Below are 21,113 nucleotides of genomic sequence, written 5' to 3'. Positions count from 1 at the left end.
TTAAGACATTAACAGGAACTAAATGTTACACCACTTAGATGTACATATGTGGTATGCACTTAAGGGTAGTGGAGCGCATTGTCCTCCCCTCATAAGACAGTATTTGTCTACTGTCTACAACACCAGCAGGTGTGTACTTTTGGCTGGCCTTTGACAATATCTAGGCCCTTAAGACTTTAAGAGGACAATATGCTTTTAGTGCTCTATGAATAGAGGACAATATGCTTTTAGTGCTCTGCTCACCCTAACTGGCTGGCTACTATTAGCTTTTCAGTTGTTGTACACACCATTGCTGCAGCACACAGTCGCTGTGTACTATACCCAAAATTGCACTTTCTCTCTCAATCTTACTCCCTTCCCTATCAGTGCTTCTAGGCTGGATTTGGGCTTGAGGTGATTCGCTGCTGTAAAAAAAGTTTTTCTGTGCAACACACTGCTCTCTATCCCTCTCTGCAATAGAACGCTGATGTGACAGGGAGGTGATCGATTTCCGGCAATATTCGCATTCATTAGGAATCAAATCTTTCTTGAAATTCGTAACAAATTTGAATTCGTCAGATGCCTGTAGCAGCCTGTACTTACAGAGCAGCGATCGGGCGGCACAGAGGTAAAAAGAAGCCCTCCAGCCACCATTTTAATTTATCGGACCTCCACAATCACGTTGTCTGGCAACTGTCATTTTATCCATTAAATGTTGTGATTGGTATTGACCATGGATTAATGGCAAACATAGGTGACAGTTAACGTATTAAGTAAATATACTTCATAGGATGGGAAAGGGTTAAAGGTGTTTTCCAGGCAAAATCTATGGATGACCTAGTATACTAAAGACAGATTATTATTAGATCAGTATGGTGCTGACACCCGTACCCCTGTCAATCAACTGTTAGCTAGAGCTGTGGCACCAGCATGCACAGTGAACAGAGCAGGAATCAGATATGACTGTACATTATATAGTGACCATGCTGGGTTAGTGACCATGCTGGGTTATGTGCCATGCTGGGTTACGGCCATGCTGGGTTGCTGAAGTGAATGGGAGTTGAGCTGCAGTCCCACAGTGCCATCATTACTTATTACATATATCTGGGCACTGTGGCTGTGGATAAGCTATCAATATATGAAATTGGGCAACCCCTTTTAGTTTAGTATTTTGAGTGTCATCGATATACCCTGGTGGCACAGTAAACCTGAAGAGTTTGTTGTTGATTGTTGCTGCCTCTCTCCCTTATTAAAGACCTGGTCTGTCTTGCCAGATCAAACTTCCTGGCTAGACAGGGAGTTTTTTTTTTGTCCTGTCAATTGCCCCAAAATATTAAAGGCCATCTGTGGCCGAAAAAAACTTTTCCCCTATCCACAGGATAGGGGATAAGTGTTTGATTGTGGGGGGTCCGACCGCAGGGACCCCCCATGATCTCCTGCATGGGGCCATGGCTCTGCCGTGGCTCTCCTGTGCAGGAGGCATGTCGGCCGCAGCATGACATTGCAGCCGACACGCCTCCTCCATGTAGTGCTATGGGAGAGGGGAAATAGAACTGTATGGGGAGGGGGCGTACCGTCGACCTCTCTAGGTCGACGCTATGCGCATTAGCGCTCTCACTGAGCGCTAATGCCCGGGCCCCGTTCAGGAGATCGCGGGGGGTCCCAGTGGTCAGACCCCCCACGATCATACACTTATCCCCTATCCTGTGGATAGGGGATAAGTGTTATAACGCTGCACATGTCCTTTAAGGGCAAACCTGCATAAGTGGAATAGAATTGGCATAGTGCATGTCATGTCATATCTTCCTGGTTGCATTATCTGACTGACAAGTTTGTTTGGTGCAAAGTAAACTTTCTTGTTAAATTGTGTAGAGCTATGATTTTAGCGAGAGGATTTACATGCAGAAGAATACCCGACACACACACACATATATATATATATATATATATATATATATATATATATATATATATACAGTACATGCCGAAAGTTTGCACATTCAGAGTTTTCTTTGTTTTCATGACTATGAAAATTGTAGATTCACACGGAAGGCATCAAAACTATGAATTAACACATGTGGAATTATATACATAACAAAAAAGTGTGAAAATATGTCATATTCTAGGTTCTAGCCACCTGTTGCTTTGATTACTGCTTTGCACACTCTTGGCATTCTCTTGATGAGCTTCAAGAGGTAGTCACCTTAAATGGTCTTCCAACAGTCTTGAAGGAGTTCCCAGAGATGCTTAACACTTGTCCTTTTTGCCTTCCCTCTGCAGTCCAGCTCACCCCAAACCATCTCAATTGGGTTCAGGTCCGGTGACTGTGGAGGCCAGGTCATCTGGCGCAGCACCCCATCACTCTCCTTCTTGGTCAAATAGCCCTTACACAGCCTGGAGGTGTGTTTGGGGTCATTGTCCTGTTGAAAAATAAATGATGGTACAACTAAACTAGGCAGAGAATAGCATTCCGCTGCAAGATACTGTGGTAGACATGCTGGTTCAGTATGCCTTCAATTTTGAATAAATCCCCAACAGTGTCACCAGCAAAGCACCCCACACCATCACACCTCCTCCTCCACACCAGCACACCTGTGAAGTGAAAACCATTTCAGGTGACTACCCCTTGAAGCTCAACAAGAGAATGCCAAGACTGTGCAAAGCAGTAATCGAAGCAAAAGGTGGCTACTTTGAAGAACCTAGAAAATGACATATTTTCAGTTGTTTCACACTTTTTTGTTATGTCTGTTATCCCACATGTGTTAATTCATAGTTTTGATGCCTTCAGTGTGAATCTACAATTTTCCTAGTCATGAAAATAAAGAAAACTCTGAATGAGAATGTGTGTACAGACCAAGTGTTTGGAAACACCTTCTCATTCAGAGTTTTTTTTATTTTCATGACTATGAAAATTGTAGATTCACACTGAAGGCATTAAAACTGAAAATATGTCATATTCTAGGTTCTTCAAAGTAGCTACCTTTTGCTTTGATTATTGTTTTTTACACTCATTCTCTCGATGAGCTTTAATAGGTAGTTACCTGAAATGGTCTTCCAACAGTCTTGAAGGAGTTCCCAGAGATGCTTAGCACTTGTTGGCCCTCTTGCCTTCACTCTGCGGTCCAGTTCACCCCAAACCATCTCAATTGGGTTCAGGTCCGGTGACTGTGGAGGCCAGGTCATCTGGCGCAGTACCCCATCACTCTCCTTCTTGGTCAAATAGCCCTTACACAGCCTGGAGGTGTGTTTGGGGTCATTGTCCTGTTGAAAAATAAATGATGGTCCAACTAAACGGAAACCGGATGGAATAGCATGCCGCTGCAAGATGCTGTGGTAGACAAGCTGGTTCAGTATGCCTTCAATTTTGAATAAATCCCCAACAGTGTCACCAGCAAAGCACCCCCACACCATCACACCTCCTCCTCCACACCAGCACACCTGTGAAGTGAAAACCATTTCAGGTGACTACCTCTCAACAAGAGAATGCCAAGAGTGTGCAAAGCAGTAATCAAAGCAAAAGGTGGCTACTTTGAAGAACCTAGAATATGACATATTTTCAGTTGTTTTACATTTTTTTGTTATGTACATAATTCCACATGTGTTAATTCATAGTTTTGATGCCATCAGTGTGAATCAGTGTTACATCATTAGCCAATCAAATACAATGTAAACAAAGGCATGTGCTTACAATATATACTAGTGGTAGTAAGGCATTATACATAAATGCAGTAAACATTCAATACTCGTGCTGTGACTACAGTACTATACATAGTGCATGTGTAAATAGTGCGGCTATCTGCCTGAAAACAGTAGTGCGATCATATATAATACAGTATATACAGTTAGGTGCTTACCCGGCAGAGCTTACTGGGATTACACGTGTGTGCGATAGAGCATGGGTCTCCGGAACTGCGCAGCTGCAGCCTGGCAGCCAATCGGTGGCACCGTTCACCGGAGATAACCAGCCAATAGGGTATAAGGCTCTGAATGTAATGTGCGCATGTGCACATCTGTTCAATGGTGTATGGGGGCCATGTTTGAACAGGGCAAACATGCTCCTATTGTATATGAGAGCATAATGATAATATTATTATATTATTATATAATTATTGGCGGGTGTCTTATTTTCGTAGGCGTGGGTGTAAGCAGAATGAGCTGGCATGGCTCCCCTAATTTTACAAGGTGGTACGTGGGTCACGGGTGTACACAGGACCACTCTCCCTGAATGAACTTGGAGAGTGCCCTATGCGGTATAATGGTGCATGGACCCCCGCCGTAGGCAGGTTTCCTCACCACATTCCTTCCACCTCTCACAACCACTGTATAGGGTACACTGCAACCCAAAGAACAATGTAGCACACTCTCGCCAAGTCAAAGACAAGAAATAAAACATAAATATATAATAAAATAAAATCGAAACAAAAAAATAAAAAATAATGATAATAATAAAAGTAAATGAAATAAAATAGTAAAAAAAATAGTGAAAAAAAATATTGCTTGTGCTTGGCCTCAGTCTAGAGACTGGTAAATCCAACCTCTGTTTCCGAATCGAGTATTGATGTTGGTTGAGGCGAGTCTTAACATCAAGACTCGTCTCACCAACATATAATTTGTTACATGGACACAATAGGTTATGAATTACGTGATCAGAGTTTAGGTAATTAGCAGTTTAGGTAATATCTAATTTCGTACTCACGTTTGGTGTCAGGATGAATGAATTTTGACCCTTTTTGCATGTAGCTGCAATTAACACAATGAAGACAAGGGAAACATCCTGTACTTTTTACCCCAAGGTATCTTTGTGTCTTTACGGTGGTGGCTATATCAGTTTTTATTAGTTTATCCCTGAGGTTTGGTGCTCGACGAAATGACATAAGTGGAAATTCCAAAAACTGGAATGTGGGGGAAAACTCTCACGGATTAAAAGCCAATGTTTTCTGACTATAGATGAGATGTCATGTGAATGTTCACTATACGTGGTAATGAAAGGTATACGGTTAAGTGTATTTTTTCTGGGGACAAACATCTGATTTTCTGAGTAATTTTGCTGTCTCAGTTCCTTAACCCGTATGGTATGTTCATCTACAAGTTTTTTGGGGTACCGTCTTTCTAGTAAGAAAGACGGTACCCCAAAAAACTTGTAGATGAACTTCTAGTAAGTCAGAACTCATCTTTGATAGTGCTCTTTCTAATTTTACATTATCGTCTGCGATGCGTTCCGCTCTCAGCATCTGACTATAGGGCAGCGATAGGACCATAGCCCTTGGATGAGCACTATCAAATCTTAAATGGGCACTGTCACCAACTTTATTTTTTGATATGTTGTAGTATTTATGTACTACAACATATCTCTAATATACTTTTATTATTTTTTTTTTCCATTAAAAAGGTTTAATTTACATTTAAAAATCGGCCACTGAAAAAGGACTGATTTTGGAGTGGCAATCAGTCCTTTTTCAGTTAGGCTGCACTCGCTCCCTGCCTGTCAATCAGACAGGCGGGAGCGAGCGCATTGGCTCCCCGGCCACTGGCTGGGAGGCCACTCCTCCCGCACATTGCCGCCGCCTCGTTTGCCGCCGCTGTCCCTGCACGCCCGCTGCCGTACTCTGCAGTAACTGCAAGTGTAATGAGGGAGCGGGGTGGAGGAGGGAACGGGCTAGTGCCGTAGCGGGGGGGGGGGAACGGGCTAGCAAAAAAAAAAAAATAGGATGGTGGGAGCTACCCTTTAACAGTGTATTTGTATCTGTTGGCTTATGATAGAGATCTGTGGTAATTGTATCTCCAATGATGCCTACCTTCACATCCAAAAAACTGACTGAAGTGGTGGAATGTGTAAGTGTGAATTTAATATCAGCCTCGATGTTGTTCAAAAATTCATGAAACGCTTGTAATTCATGTTCAGTCCCCATCCATAGGACAAAGATGTCATCTATGAATTGTATATATTGTAAGCAAATGCCTTTGTTTACGTTGTATTTGATTGGCTAATGATGTAACACTGATGTGTATTTAAACACCCACATGTGATTCTGCACTTGAGCTTGATAACGGTGACGTGAGGTCACAGAAACGTTGCTCGCAGTTTGTTCACTGGATTTATGGAATAAACCTCCACCTTTTTGACACAAATACTTTTGTGTGCTGCTACTTTTTGGATTTTTATGCGAGTGGATCCTCTGACCCAGGCTCCCACACAGCTTGCACCTCATCTCTACTTTTCGGCTTTTGGTTGTGCTGCTCTCCTGGAATATTATATATATATATAATACCAGACTGTTTATAGAAATGTAAAAATGCATTAGAGGGGTATACCAGCCTGGTGGTGGTGGGTCTCAGTTGGTCCTAGACATTTATCCTCTATCCTGTGGACAGGGGACAACTGATAAAGGCGGGAATACCCTTCAAATGTAACTGCTTACAGGGTGCATTGCTGATGAAGATTAACGAGTGTGTTGATGGGACATCTGTTAAGCTTGTCCTCTTCTAGTGTACACATTAGTTTTTAGTGTGCATGTCCAGCATACATCTCTATATAAATATCACTCCTGAAAACACATCTAAATTAAGAAGGTGTTACTTCCTCATCTGTTTGAGAGCCATTTTATGCTTTCACCCCTACACTGTTGTTTGCTAAATGGTAAGTACAGTCCCAATCGATCATTTATTTCTTTTTTTCTTCATTAACATATTAAGGATTCTATGTATGATGATTCTTATTTGCCCCTAAAGCAATGTGGCATAGTGAATTTGTTCAATTGATTCTTCTCTACCAATTGCAAACATAAATCTTCATAAGAAGTTAGATTATGATCCCTTTACATGTTTTTTCCCCCTTATTTTATTACAAAGGCATTGTACATGAGTAAATTGACACAAATAACATATAGCATTCATTGCCATTCTTTCATAGATATACAAAGCCTTACATTTATGTAAAAAATAATCTAATGCAGAAAAAAAATCCTCTAAGGACAGTATGTCTGTATAGGGCTTAGCGGTATACCGATTCCTACCAAATACCGAAATTTTTGTGCTGCACGATATTAATTTTAACCTATACCACAATACTCCCCCTCGGGAATGAATGTATTATCAGCCCAGTGCTGCGCTGTCCCCATCGGGGAACTACTCACATAAGTCACCAGCAAGTGCTGCCCTCCTCATCCTCCCGATTGTTGCGGCCGCTGGCACTGACACTCTATACGAGGAGGGCAGTGCTTGTGGGTGACATGTGAGTAGTACCTCGATGGGGACAGCGCAGCGCTGGGCTGATGATTAATTTGGGGGTGGTAGGAAGGAGGAAATACCATTATATACCGTGGAACCGCCAAAAGTTACAAAAATACCATGATACACACATTTGGTCATACCGCCCAGCCCTATATCTGTAGCAGTGTGAAGATAAGTGTAACACTCATGTTTCTGAAGACAGGAACTCCGGTGTATGTTGATCCGCTGGGCCTGTGTGGCAGATAACTCGGACCGTACCAGGGAGCAGAGTCTAAGGTGCCGCTGGTCTTCACCAGAGCCCGCTGCAAAGCAGGTTAGGCTTGCAGCTGCAGGCGAGACCCAGGTCGCTACCTCTGGCACGGCTCAACCACACAGGCAGCTGAGGAGATGCGAGGCACAGGAGGGATGAGGCAACTCGTAGTCTGGATAGCAGTAGGTCAGGGCAGGCGGCACAGTAGCGTAGTCAAGACATAGCAGGAGTTCAGTAGGCAGGCAGCAGAGGTGCAAGGTCAAGTTACAAGAGCAGGAGATCTGGTACACGGCAAGGCAATACAATGGAACGCTTTCTCTAGGGCACAAGGCAACAAAGATCCGGCAGAGAACTGAGGAGGGGGAGGAATTTATAAACAAGCCACAGGTGGTTACACTAATGAGCGTACTGGCCCTTTAAATCTTAAAGCGCCGGTGCACACACACCCTAAGGGACGGGGACATGCGCGCCGGAGCAGAGAGGTGAAGGCAGAGGCAGGAGAAACACCCGGAGAGTGACAGACTGGGGCTCGCATGCGGGCGCGTCCCGCATTGCGAGTCCCAGCCCCGTCGGCAGCAAAAGGTAAGGGGACCATGCGCTCACGGCCAGCGTGTAAGGCCGGAGCGCATAGTGTAACAACAAGTAACAGAGGTTGCACCAATCAGGTGTGTGCTCACCTTCCGCGGTTGTGTGCCAGACACCACCACCATAAAGCGCTGGCATTGTAGAAGATGCGGAGCTGCCTCCCGGGGTCCAGGCTAGACTTCCCACAGCTGGTCTTGGAACATGGAGAGGAAGACGGGAAAAAAATCTAGGGTGTTTCAGGCACATGCCGCAAGGATAAACAGGCATCCAGTTATGGATATAAACTTCTTTATTTAGCCACTTCAGTGAAGTGTCTAAATAAAGAAGTTTATATCCATAACTGTATGCCAAAATTTGGCTCTTTTTGTATTAACTCCTCCACCTTTATCATTCATTAATGTAATCTCATATTTTTTTATTCTTTCTCATAGTTGTTCCCATGCCTGAATCCGAGGAATTTTTCTAGCAAACCAATTCCTAGTTATTAATAATACTCCCATAAAGGCAAACTTAAACACTAATTTACATTTTGAGGCTTTTATTCCTTGGATATTCCCAAGGATAACCATAATTAAATTGGCTTCTAGGTTCACATTTATATGATCTCTTTTTTTTTTTGACAATTATATCCCAAAGGGCCTTTACTTGCAGACATTTCCATAGCAGGTGGTCAAATCCTGCACCTCTCATTCCGCATCGAGGACATTCACCTGAGGCTCTCCCTGAAAAGACTCCCTGGTGTACAATATAATCTATGAATAATTTTAAATTTAATTAATTTATGGTTCTCATTAAATGAAACAATTTTCAGGCTTTTTTTTAACCCCTTCCCTCTGACATTTTTTCATTTTTGCACTTTTGTTTTTTCCTGCTTACCTTTTAAAAATCATAACCCTTTCAATTTTGCACCTAAAAATCCATATGATGGCTTATTTTTTTGCACTACCAATTCTCCTTTGTTATGACATCAGTCATTTTACCCACAAATCTATGGTGAAACAGAAAAAAAAATCACTGTGTGACAAAATGGAAGAAAAAATGCCATTTTGTAACTTTCAGGGCTTCTGTTTCTACGCAGTACATATTTTGGTAAAAATGACACCTTATCTTTATTCTGTAGATCCATACAGTTAAAATGATACCCTACTTGTATAGGTTTGATTTTGTCCTACTTCTGAAAAAAATCATAACTACATGCAGGAAAATGTATGCGTTTAAAATTGTCCTCTTCGGACCCCTTTTTAATTTTTTCATGTATGGGGCGGTATGAGGGATAATTCAAACTTTTATTAGGGAAGAGGTTAAATCATCTTTATTAACTTTCTTTTGCAATGTTATAGCCCCCATAGGGGACTATATCATGCAGTAATTGATTCATTACGCTGATCACTGCCATTGCAATGCAATGGCAGGGATCAGTGTTATCGGCGGTTGATTGCTCAAGCCTGGATTTCAGACTTGGAGCAATCAGTCGCCGATCGGACGCACAGGAGGCAGGTAAGGCACCCTCCTGTTGCGTTCTAGCTGATCGGGACATCACGATTTTACCACGATGGTCTCGATCAACCCGACTGAGTCGGGAAGCTTTTACTTTCACTTTAGACACGGCGATCAACTTTGATCGCTGCATCTAAAGAGTTAATGCCACCGGGACCCACCGGGTATGATGTGCGCTCACTAATAATGTGACTTTACTACTAACCTATCTTTATTAACAGTGGCATTAAATCCGTGCTGAATTTGATAAAATTTAAAACGACAGCTATCCTTTAACCCATATATTCTCTTAAGTGTATCAAATCCAATAAGGTGTCCACTTGTGTCAAACCCCATTTCTTCAATGTCAAATATCCACCAATTTTAAAACATTTTGTCAAATAGTTATTGTTTAATAGTGTAGTGAAAGGAAAGGAATAAAACATTAATCTTACCCAAAGACTTATGAATACTACTTAATTTGGGATACTTATGACATATCTCATGTGTAGCCAAATTGCATGGATGGCCGCTGCTAAGGGCTCCACTGCAAGAGCAAACAGGACCCTGATGAGTGCCCTGCCCAGTGGGAAAGGGGCCGACACATCCAAGTTCATGCGATATCAAGCCCTAGGATTATCATAGAGAAGACAAACCCAGGAGCAAAACACAGGCCCAAACTAAAGAACCCGCAACAAGGACCACAGGTACTGCCATTCAACAGAGTAAAATGCTTTGTATATGTCCAGACTAGCCTCAGCTGCCACTTTAGATTTCTTGGCTTTATTGCGAGAGCCCCCCCATTGCAGCCAGCAGGAGAAGCCAGAGGGAAAGGGGGTGCACAGACCACAAGTCTGAGTAGGAAGCACTGCGTAGATCTCAAAGGGAGCAGACAGTGCACCACACACACCACAAGTCCCAACAGGAGGCACTCTGTAGATCTCAGGAGTAGCAGGAAATCCGCAATAAATAAGAGAAGTCCCAGCAAGACTCACCGTGGAGATTTCAGAGACAGACGAAAGTAAGGTATTGGAGGCAGTAGGTAGACCACAGTATGTATCTCCAGGCTCAGCAGTGCTCACCGTGAAGATCCCAGTAATAGCAGGCAGTCCACAGCAAGAACCACAAGTCCCAGTTAGACGCACAATGTAGATCTCAGAGGCAGCAGGCAGTCCGCAGCTGGAAACACAAGTCCCAGCAAGACACACAGTGTACATAGTACATAGTACATAGTTAGTATGGTTGAAAAAAGACATACGTCCATCAAGTCCAACCAGGGGATAGCACTCAGAGGAATCAAGTAGTCAGCAGCATGTACGAGAAGTCCCTGCAAGACCCACAGTGTAGATCTCAGAGGCAGCAGGGAGTCCGCAGCTGGAAACACAAGGCCCAGCAAGACACACAGTGTAGCACTCAGAGGTATCAGGTAGTCAGCAGCATGCACCAGAAGTCCCTGCAAGACTCACAGTGTAGATCTCAGAGGTAACAGGTAGCCCGCCGCATGTAGCAGAAGTCCCAGCAAGACTCACAGTGTAGATCTCAGAAGTAGCAGGTAGGACTCAGCATGCACCACAAGGCCCAGCAAGGCTCAAAGTGTAGATCTCAAAGGTAGCAGGCAGTCCGCAGCAGGAACCACAAGTCTCAGGAAGGCTCACAGTGTTGATCTCAGAGGTAGCAGGTGTCTCACAGCATGTACCACAAGTCCCAGCAAGACTCACTGTTTAGGTCACAGTGGCTGAAGCACTTCACAGCATGCACCACAAGGCCCTGCAACACTCACTGTGTATATCGCAGGGATAGTAGGCAGACCACAGGATGCACCACACATCCCAGCAAGCCTTATGGAGTGGATCCCACAGAGGAAAGGGGGTCACTCAGCTAGGCACTCTATCCAGTGGAGCTGCAGGGGTACGGTAGGGCAGATGAGGGGGCCCCCGCCACCAGAGGACCGGAGCACAAGGAAGAGCACAGCTCTCCCGCGTTGCCGCCGGCGGGAGTTGCCAGGATGACCAGAAGAGCCCACCCACAATGGCCTCCAAGGGCAAGAAGGACCCGAAAACGGCCCACCACAGCCAGCCACGGACCCAGAGAGTGCCCAAGGGAGGACCGGAGGGCTCCAGGACCCGCAACCAGCCCGACAGGAGGCTCCACGGACCTCCGACAATGCCCAGCAGCAAGCGGAGCACACCAATGGATGCAGGAACTCCGCGGAAACAATCAGGGAGAAGGCATGTCAGTGGCAATGTCCCAGGGTGAGGATATCAGGAGATATGCGAGCCAAGGGAGCGGGAGCTCCGGAAAGCATGTTTGCTCAGCAAGACATTCAGGCCACGCCCCCCACATTATTACATTTTGCAGTGCCCATCACTTTCTTTTAAACCTCAAATGTGATTCTAAAGAATAAATATAAAATTTGGAATTGAGAGTCCTCCTAACCTCCCTGGAATCATCGAATACTTAAGTTTAATGCGGACTCTCTTTCTTCCCCATATAAGGGAGTTAAGAAGCCTGTCAATTTTTTTTAAACAAAATTTCCTTGATATGAATTGGAGGTGCATTAATAAAATATACAATAGGGGGAAGAAGAATCATTTTAGACAATGCTGTTCTATCAGCCATGGAAAGTGGAAGTTTTAGCCATACCTCAATTTTCTTTCTCCATCTTTTTAATAGTTGGTTTTGAATTACGTTGGTAGTTATCTTCACAGGGGGAGATATCTTCACACTCAAGCAATCTATTTTTTTAAATATCTTAAGGGGACCAAAACTTTCCACTATCTCATTTTCAGGAGGAAGTAAATTAGATTTATTCCAGTTAATTTGCATTCCCGAGACTCTGCAAAAATGTTTTATCGCTGTCATGATTGATATAAGATCATGCTGCAGACTTTTAACAAACAGCAAGATATCATCTGCATATGTAAGAAATTTTTGGGATGTATCTCTTAGTCCAAAACCCTCATAGGGAACTGTATCTTTTAGCAAACGTACCAGAGGCTCCACAAATGTAAAAAAAAAAAAAAGCAAAGGGGAGAGGAGGCATCCCTGTCTTGTTTCTTTGTGTAGTTGAAAACTTTCAGTTAAATCCCCGTTAATACGAATCCTTGCCACAGGTTGAAAATAGAGGGTTTTAACCATATTAATACATTTTGGCCAAATTCCCATTCAATTAAGTATTATCCAGAGGAAAGGCCACTAAACCCTGTGGAAGGCTTTAGCCTCATCCAACGACAGGATGGAGCGCCACTCCCCCTCTCCCATCTAAATACCCACAAACACCTGGTGAGACACTTTTCTATGTGACACTTTTCCCCCAGAAGGGTTAATTTTATAATTGAAATTCGAGCAGCGTATCCTTTTAATTTCTAGTACGATTGGAGAGTGATCGGAGATAGTTTTGGCTTCATATCTTAGAGATCTGCAGTTTTCTACTGCCAGCGTGTTACCAAAAACTAAGTCAATTCGAGAAGCAGTATTGTAAGATGAACTGAAACATGAATATGTTTTTTCCCCCATATAATTTTCTCCAAATATCAAAATTACCCATTTCATTCATATGGGAACCCAGAGGAGTCGAATATCTTAATTTCATGGTTTTGGAGGAAATCCAATCTAGATTAACATCCAGAATGTAGTGAAAGAGAACCTGTTACCAAACAAAACTTTTAATATATTGTTCCTTATGTAATTATAAGACACCTTGCTATTTACTTGCTGTTAAAATTTTCAACCTTTTTATGTTTTAATGTGATTGAAGAAACCACCACTAGGTGGCTCTGTTCTGTTCCCTGCAAAAGTGAAACAGTTAGTTTGGTCTCCTCCCAGCCTGGCAGGAGAATAAATTTAGGAAGTGTGTGCTGGGCATGGCGAGGCATAGCTCTTGCTTCAGAGACGTTGTGCAGGCTGGGGAAGCTTTCTCCTGCCAAAGATAAAGAGCTTTTTAAAGCTTGGACATTTTTTTTTAAGGGGAAGAGGGGTGTTAGGAGTAGTTAGGGAATATAATCTGAGTTAGTTTAGAAAATATGGTTTGATGACAGATACTCTGTAAAATTTCCCCCCCCCCCCAAATATACTTCATAGTTTTCTTTATCTATGATGAAATCAATCAGTGGATCAAAAACCTTAATAGAGAATAGAGAAAGGGCGTGGGACATAATAATAGAATGCAAGAATAACCTTTTTGGAATCCAATACCTCCTCCAGAATAATATATCTCCCCCTTTCATCAATAATTTTCGAGAGAATAACAAAATCAATTCCCCTGTGTATATAGACAGATACCCCAGATGAGTATGAAGAACCAAATGAATGAAATTCCATCTCCTGCTCACCACAAAATTACAATCCTTGGTGACATGATGTGACATGATGTACAGGACAGATGTAAACGATTATAATCTGAGCAGTTTTGAAGCCACACCTTGATAGATTCTTTATTTAAAGCTTGACTGTTGTCCCAATTCCATTTAGAATTTTCTTTGTTTTTATGTGTCTCCCTTGTTTGAATTTGGTGGACATGTGTCTTTTTTCAACTCTATTAACAATATAACAGTGTAATAATTTTTTTTTTAAATCTCTGCTGGAATTCCCTTTTAAGTGGACCAGTGGCCTCTCCTGACCTTTCTGTTTTAGTAAATGTTTTTATTCCCCATGAAATAACAATTGTTAAACATCTTTTTATATAGTTTTGTGTTGAACTATTTCTCTATTCTTACTAGAATTGTTTAGCTAAATAGCCATCTGGGTGTTGCCAGTTGGGGGCGCATTTCTACACTGTCTGGCACTATCCAGTTAAAGCTAATAGTGCCACATTGTGTATAAAACACTCCCAACTAGTACCACCCAGATGGCTATTTAGTCTACTTTTCTAGTAGGGAAAGCAACAGCACAACAAAGCTATTAGAAAAAATGCTCCAGAATACAAATTTGTTCTAAATATCAGACAAGTGATGATAGGCCACAGGTCCCCTTTAATGATGGTAATCTCCTTTTTTAAATAATCCCCTTTTTTGTAGAAACTTGTTGGTGATTATTTCATTTATATATATACACATATATATATATATATATATATATATATATATATATATTAAAAGAGAACCACACTCCACTGTGCCTGGGAGCAGAGCTGGTCAAGCCTGGGTCAGAGGCTTCCCTAATAGCCAGTATCAAAAAAGCAGCAGCACTCCGATTCAGATGAATATGTGTTAGGCTTTATTAAATATATAGTAAGGTAGGTTGCATTTTGCTACATTAGGACAAGTATCTTAAAGGACCTGTGGTCAAACCCCCCAAAATGATATTTTAGTAATGTAAATGATGCGTGGGATTATACAGTTACATTGTGCATATATGCCCCTTAGTGTAAAACATTCACCCCCCAATGACTGTATCATCCCAATTATCACCGTCACTACCATCATTAAAATTAAGTTCACACTCATCTGATTGATTCGCTGAATTGTCAGACAAACTATGAATCCACCAAGAAATGGGAGAAATTGTAAAACATGGGTGATATTGGTCTTTTGATTTTACTTTTTTTTTGTTAAAGTAAAGTTACTATACTCTGCATTGTGGTTTCAAAGCATTTGCTCTCTGTAATAGAAAGCCCTTGTTGTCTAATCCATGACTGTAGCTTTGCCCTGCTCATTCCCCAGGAATCTAGTTGATGACAAACTTTAATTACCCAATAAGTGAAGGACATAGTACAGTTTGCTATTGACAGTTTTTATATTTTTATATTTTGTAATAAGAATCAGCATCATATAATATACAGACATCATTACTGACTAGCAAGTTCTAGTTAAAAATGTGAATTTCTCCTATGGACGCACACAGTATTCAACCATTCTATAAACACTTCTAGGCAATCCTAATAAAAGGGATTTTCCATCCCAGTTTCATGCTAACATATTTGCCACCCTGATGGGCATATAGTAATGTTAGCTAAATGGAACCTATACAAGCATATGATGTAGGTATTTATTTACCACTGCTTTTATTCAAGAATTAAGGGGGAGATTTATCAAAACCTGTCCAGAGGAAAAGTTGCTGAGTTGCCCACAGCAACCAATCAGATCACTTCTTTCATTTTTCACAGGACTCTTAAAATGAAAGAAGCAATATAATTGGTTGATATGGGCAACTCAGCAACTTTTACTCTGGACGGGTTTTAAAAAATCTCCCCTTAAGTGCCCACTTAAAGAGAACTTGTCGGGTGCTTCATGGTGCCCTACCTGCAGACAGCAAGAAACAGGATCCTGTTGCTACTCCACTGAACATTTTTTTTATTGTAAACACCTCTGCTAGAAGAGGCTGGGGAGGCTTTTAGTTCTTTTCTATGTTTTAAGGTGTTAGACTTAGATAATATGTTGCTGTTAACTTCACACTAACTGAGGAAGGCCAGGGAAGTTTAAAGCAGCTCCAAGTCATTTCTACAGGGTGGGCCATTTATATGGATACACCTCAATAAAATGGGAATGGTTGGTGATATTAACTTCTTGTTTGTGGCACATTAGTATATGTGAGGGGGGAAACTTTTCAAGATGGGTGGTGACCATGGCGGCCATTTTGAAGTCGGCCATTTTGAATCCAACTTTTGTTTTTTCAATAGGAACGGGGTCATGTGACACATCAAACTTATTGGGAATTTCACAAAAAAAAACAATGAAGTGCTTGGTTTTCACGTAACTTTATTCTTTCATGAGTTATTTACAAGTTTCTGACCACTTATAAAATATGTTCAATGTGCTGCCCATTGTGTTGGATTGTCAATGCAACCCTCTTCTCCCACTCTTCACACACTGATAGCAACACCACAGGAGAAATGCTAGCACAGGCTTCCAGTATCCGTAGTTTCAGGTGCTGCAGAATGGGCAAAACAAAAATTGGAACAGGACCCTCAGTTTACACAGAAGATTTTGTTCAGTGATGAGGCAAACTTTTATGTGAATGGTGAAGTTAACAAACAAAACCACCGCTATTGGTCTGACACTAAACGGTGGAACTCAAAAATTGTATGGTGGTATGGTCTGGTATATGGGGTACAAAGATAGTGGGGCCATTCTTCATCAATGGAAACCTCAAGGCCACTGGATATGCAAAATTGCTACATGATGATGTGTTTTCCTCTTTATGCACTGAAGCTGGCACGTTCCCTGAGTTTTTCCAGCAAGATGGTGCACCACCACATTATAGGTGTCAGGTCCGAGCATTCCTAGATGAACAGTTTCCTGGAAAGTGGATTGGTCATCGTGGGCCATTTGAATGACCCCCAAGGTCTCCCGATCTGACCCCCTTAAACTTTTATCTTTGGGGTCATCTGAAGGCAATTGTCTATGCTGTGAAGATACGAGATGTGCAGCACCTGAAACTACAGATCAGATACTGGAAGCCTGTGCTAGCATTTCTCTTGTGGTGTTGGTATCAGTATGTGAAGAGTGGGAGAAGAGGGTTGCATTGACAATCCAACACAATGGGCAGCACATTGAACACATTTTAAAAGTGGTCAGAAACTTGTAAATAACTCATGAAAGAATAAAGTTACGTTAAAACCAAACCAATTTCTCGTGAAATTCCCAATAAGTTTAATGTGTCACATGACCCTCTTCCTATTGAAAAAAAAATTCAAAATGGCTGACTTCAAAATGGCCACCATGGACACCACCCATCTTGAAAAGATTCCCCCCTCACATATACTAATGTGCCACAAACAGGAAGTTAATATCACCAACCATTCCCATTTTATTAAGGTGTATCCATATAAATGGCCCACCCTGTATTTTGAGATAATGGTGCTCAAAGTAAGAAACCGTTGCAAGTAGAACAGGTAGTACAAATACTTATTAAATGGGTAATCTCATTAACCCCTTAATGACGCAGGACGTATATTTACGTCCTGCGCCGGCTCCCGCGATATGAAGCGGGATTGCGCTGCGATCCCGCATCATATCGCGTCTGCCCCGGCACTCATCAACGGCCGGGACCCGCGGCTAATACCACACATCGCCGATCGCATCGATGTGCGGTATTAACCCTTTAGAAGTGGCAGTCAAAGCTGACCGCCGCTTCTAAAGTGAAAGTGAAAGTGACCCGGCTGCTCAGTCGGGCTGTTCGGGACCGCCGCGGTGAAATCGCGTTGTCCCGAACAGCTTACAGGTCACCGGGAGAGCCCTTAACTGCCTCCTCGGTGTCCGATCAGCAAATGACTGCTCCGTGCCTGAGATCCAGGCAGGAGCAGTCAAGCGCCGATAACACTGATCACAGGCGTGTTAATACACGCCAGTGATCAGAATGAGAGATCAGTGTGTGCAGTGTTATAGGTCCCTATGGTACCTATAACACTGCAAAAAAAAAAAAGTAAAAAAAAAGTGTTAATAAAGGTCATTTAACCCCTTCCCTAATAAAAGTTTGAATCACCCCCCTTTTCCCATGAAAAAAATAAAACAGTGTAAAAAAAAATAAACATATGTGGTATCGCCACGTGCGTAAATGTCCGAACTATAAAAATATATCATTAATTAAACTGCACGGTCAATGGCGTACGCGCAAAAATATTCCAAAGTCAAAAAAAGCGCATTTTTGGTCACTTTTTATACCATTAAAAAATGAAGAAAAAGTGATCAAAAAGTCCGATCAAAACAAAAATCATACCGATAAAATCTTCAGATCCCGGCGCAAAAAATGAGTCCTCATACCGCCCTGTACGTGGAAAAATAAAAAAGTTATAGGGGTCAGAAGATGACATTTTTAAACGTATTGTCACGATTCAGCTTGCAGGTTGTGGATCCTCTGTGTCAGCGAGGGATTGGCGTGGACCGTGCTGGTGGACCGGTTCTAAGAGGCTACTGGTGTTCACCAGAGCCCGCCGCAAAGCGGGATGGTCTTGCTGCGGCAGTAGCAACCAGGTCGTATCCACTAGCAACGGCTCAACCTCGCTGACTGCTGAGAAGGCGTGGGACAGAAGGACTAGGCAGAGGCAAGGTCAGACGTAGCAGAAGGTCGGGGCAGGCGGCAAGGTTCGTAGTCAAGATGGATAGCAGGAGTTCAGGTAACACAGGCTTTGGACAACACTAAACGCTTTCACTGGCACAAGGCAACAAGATCCGGCAAGGGAGTGCAGGGGCAGTGAGCAGATATAGCCAGGGAGCAGGTGGAAGCCAATTAAGCTAATTGGGCCAGGCACCAATCATTGGTGCACTGGCCCTTTAAGTCTCAGAGAGCTGGCGCGCGCGCGCCCTAGAGAGCGGAGCCGCGCACGCCAGCACATGACAGCAGGGGACCGGGACGGGTAAGTGACTTGGGATGCGATTCGCGAGCGGGCGCGTCCCGCGGTGAAATCGCATCCCCGACGGCCATGTCAGTGCAGCGCTCCCGGTCAGCGGGACTGACCGGGGCGCTGCAGGGAGAGAGACGCCGTGAGCGCTCCGGGGAGGAGCAGGGACCCGGAGCGCTCGGCGTAACATGTATAAATTTTCCTGCATGTAGTTATGATTTTTTCCAGAAGTGCGACAAAATCAAACCTATATAAGTAGGGTATCATTTTAACCGTATGGACCTACAGAATAATGATAAGGTGTAATTTTTACCGAAATATGCACTGCGTAGAAACGAAAGCCCCCAAAAGTTACAAAATTGCGTTTTTTCTTAGATTTTGTCTCACAATGATTTTTTTTCCGTTTCACCGTGCATTTTTTGGGTAAAATGACTAATGTCACTGCAAAGTAGAATTGGCGACGCAAAAAATAAGACATACCATGGATTTTTAGGTGGAAAATTGAAAGGGTTATGATTTTTAAAAGGTAAGGAGGAAAAAATTAAAGTGCAAACACTGAAAAATCCTGAGTGCTTAAGGGGTTAAAAAAACATTTCTCTACATGAGATAGCCAATGTGATCCCTAACATATCATTGTAAATCACTTACTTTACAAAAATAATGCACCTTTTTCTAGAAAACTGCTCTAAATTCTTGGCTACTAACTGTCTCGCTGCTTTGAAATCTGCTGTCTACTGCTTGCTAAGAGCAGTTGGTAATACAGTAGGATGAATGTGATCTACATGTCTGATCACACTTTTATACCTGTTATAAATGTAGATATTATTTTTCATTGACTTCCAAATAATTTTCTCCAGTACTGCTTTTTAAAACCCTATACTTTACATACATTCTTTATAAACAGTTTCATTTATTGCAATGATTATTATAGGTACTAATCATATTGTCTATTTTATAGGGGGACAAGGGCATGACCGGTGCCATGGGACTTATGGGCCCACCTGGAAGACCAGGGTCTACTGGGCCACCTGGGCCACCAGGACCAGGTAAAGTAGATGACTTATATGCCAGATAAAATGCACAGCCACACCAAAGGATATATTATAATTGTTAAGGACACCTACATAGTAAAGAAAAGTAAAAGAAAGAAAATGGCAGCATTTGCAAACATGCTGCCAGGATATATTATTATTATTATTATCATTATTATTATTATTTCTATTATTTATTCTGTGCAGCAATAACAGATCTGGACAAACAACAAAACAATAAATTGCATAGAAATGTAAAGGCAAAAAATGTGTGAAAATATAAAAACTACATAGTAAAGAAAAGTAGAAGAAAGAAAAATGGCAGTATCTGCAGACATGCTATTAATAAATAAATATGTTGTCAGATACAATACAGCGTACCAACCAGATTTGTTGTTTGTGATTAAATAATGTCTATCATTTATTTATGATTTTATTTTTACATAGATGATACATTACAACTATGTCTAAACATATATATATATATATATATATATATATATACATTATTTCTTTCTAAGGGCAATTAATTAATGGACCAAAAGGAGAGCGAGGACTTCCTGGACCTCCAGGGAGATGTCATTGTAAACATCCTCAGTCTGTGATTGATGAATCATTTAATGGCTATAATTATGCTAAGGTAATACTGTATTCTATACTGTAATGAGGATCAACCATCATTGCTGTATACACACATAAACATGCTATGCCTTAATGATGATTTGAAAACATAAAGAGGAAAGCATAGAACACTGCAGAATAATACAGTTCCTGCCAAAAAGTGGAATCTCCAAGCATATTCAGTTTTTTTTTTTAACCTTTTTTTTAAGCAAATGAACAAATCACAGAAATAACACACACAATAAAGTATTTAATAGCTGAAAAAACATTCTGGGTTCATGAAAAAGATAACTCAAAGATGTAAAGTTTGAGAAAATAATTTAAATAATTTAGTAAATTATTTAAATTACGGTAATTGACTGCAATTTTTTTAAGATAACATAGAGGAAATAAATATGGAATCACCTAATGTTCTGGAGAAAAAAGTCTTAAAAAATGAGGTTGCAGTAAAATAGAAAGTGCTTACAGATCTTAACATACTGTGGTCTACTGGAAAGAAAGAATGGCCCAACAAGAGAGTTGATAATTGTAGCAAGGGAAAGGATTATAAAACTTTAACAATAAAGTGTTCCTATCATTTAAGAAAACAAGTTCTTACTGCAGAAGATGGATTCTATAGTAACTCTATGGAACCTGTCTCTTGTACCAAGATAGGGAGATCAAC

The 21,113-nt window shown here is 41.7% G+C and overlaps 1 protein-coding gene across 2 annotated transcripts in view; it reads left to right on the top strand.

The window, feature by feature from the left end:
- The window catches only part of COLQ (collagen like tail subunit of asymmetric acetylcholinesterase), a 131,499-nt gene that overhangs the window by 98,620 nt on the left and 11,766 nt on the right, over nucleotides 1-21,113 (top strand). For both annotated transcript variants that reach the window (XM_056519909.1, XM_056519910.1), the window contains 2 exons: nucleotides 19,756-19,843; nucleotides 20,350-20,468. In XM_056519909.1, the coding sequence (XP_056375884.1) occupies nucleotides 19,756-19,843; nucleotides 20,350-20,468 (207 nt within the window). The remainder of the gene's footprint in view (nucleotides 1-19,755; nucleotides 19,844-20,349; nucleotides 20,469-21,113) is intronic.

Source organism: Hyla sarda, chromosome 5, assembly GCF_029499605.1.
Source record: "Hyla sarda isolate aHylSar1 chromosome 5, aHylSar1.hap1, whole genome shotgun sequence".
NCBI classification, from domain to species: Eukaryota; Metazoa; Chordata; class Amphibia; order Anura; family Hylidae; genus Hyla; species Hyla sarda.
Note: the sequence above shows the minus strand (reverse complement) of the source record. Positions and strands in the feature narration are given on the sequence as shown.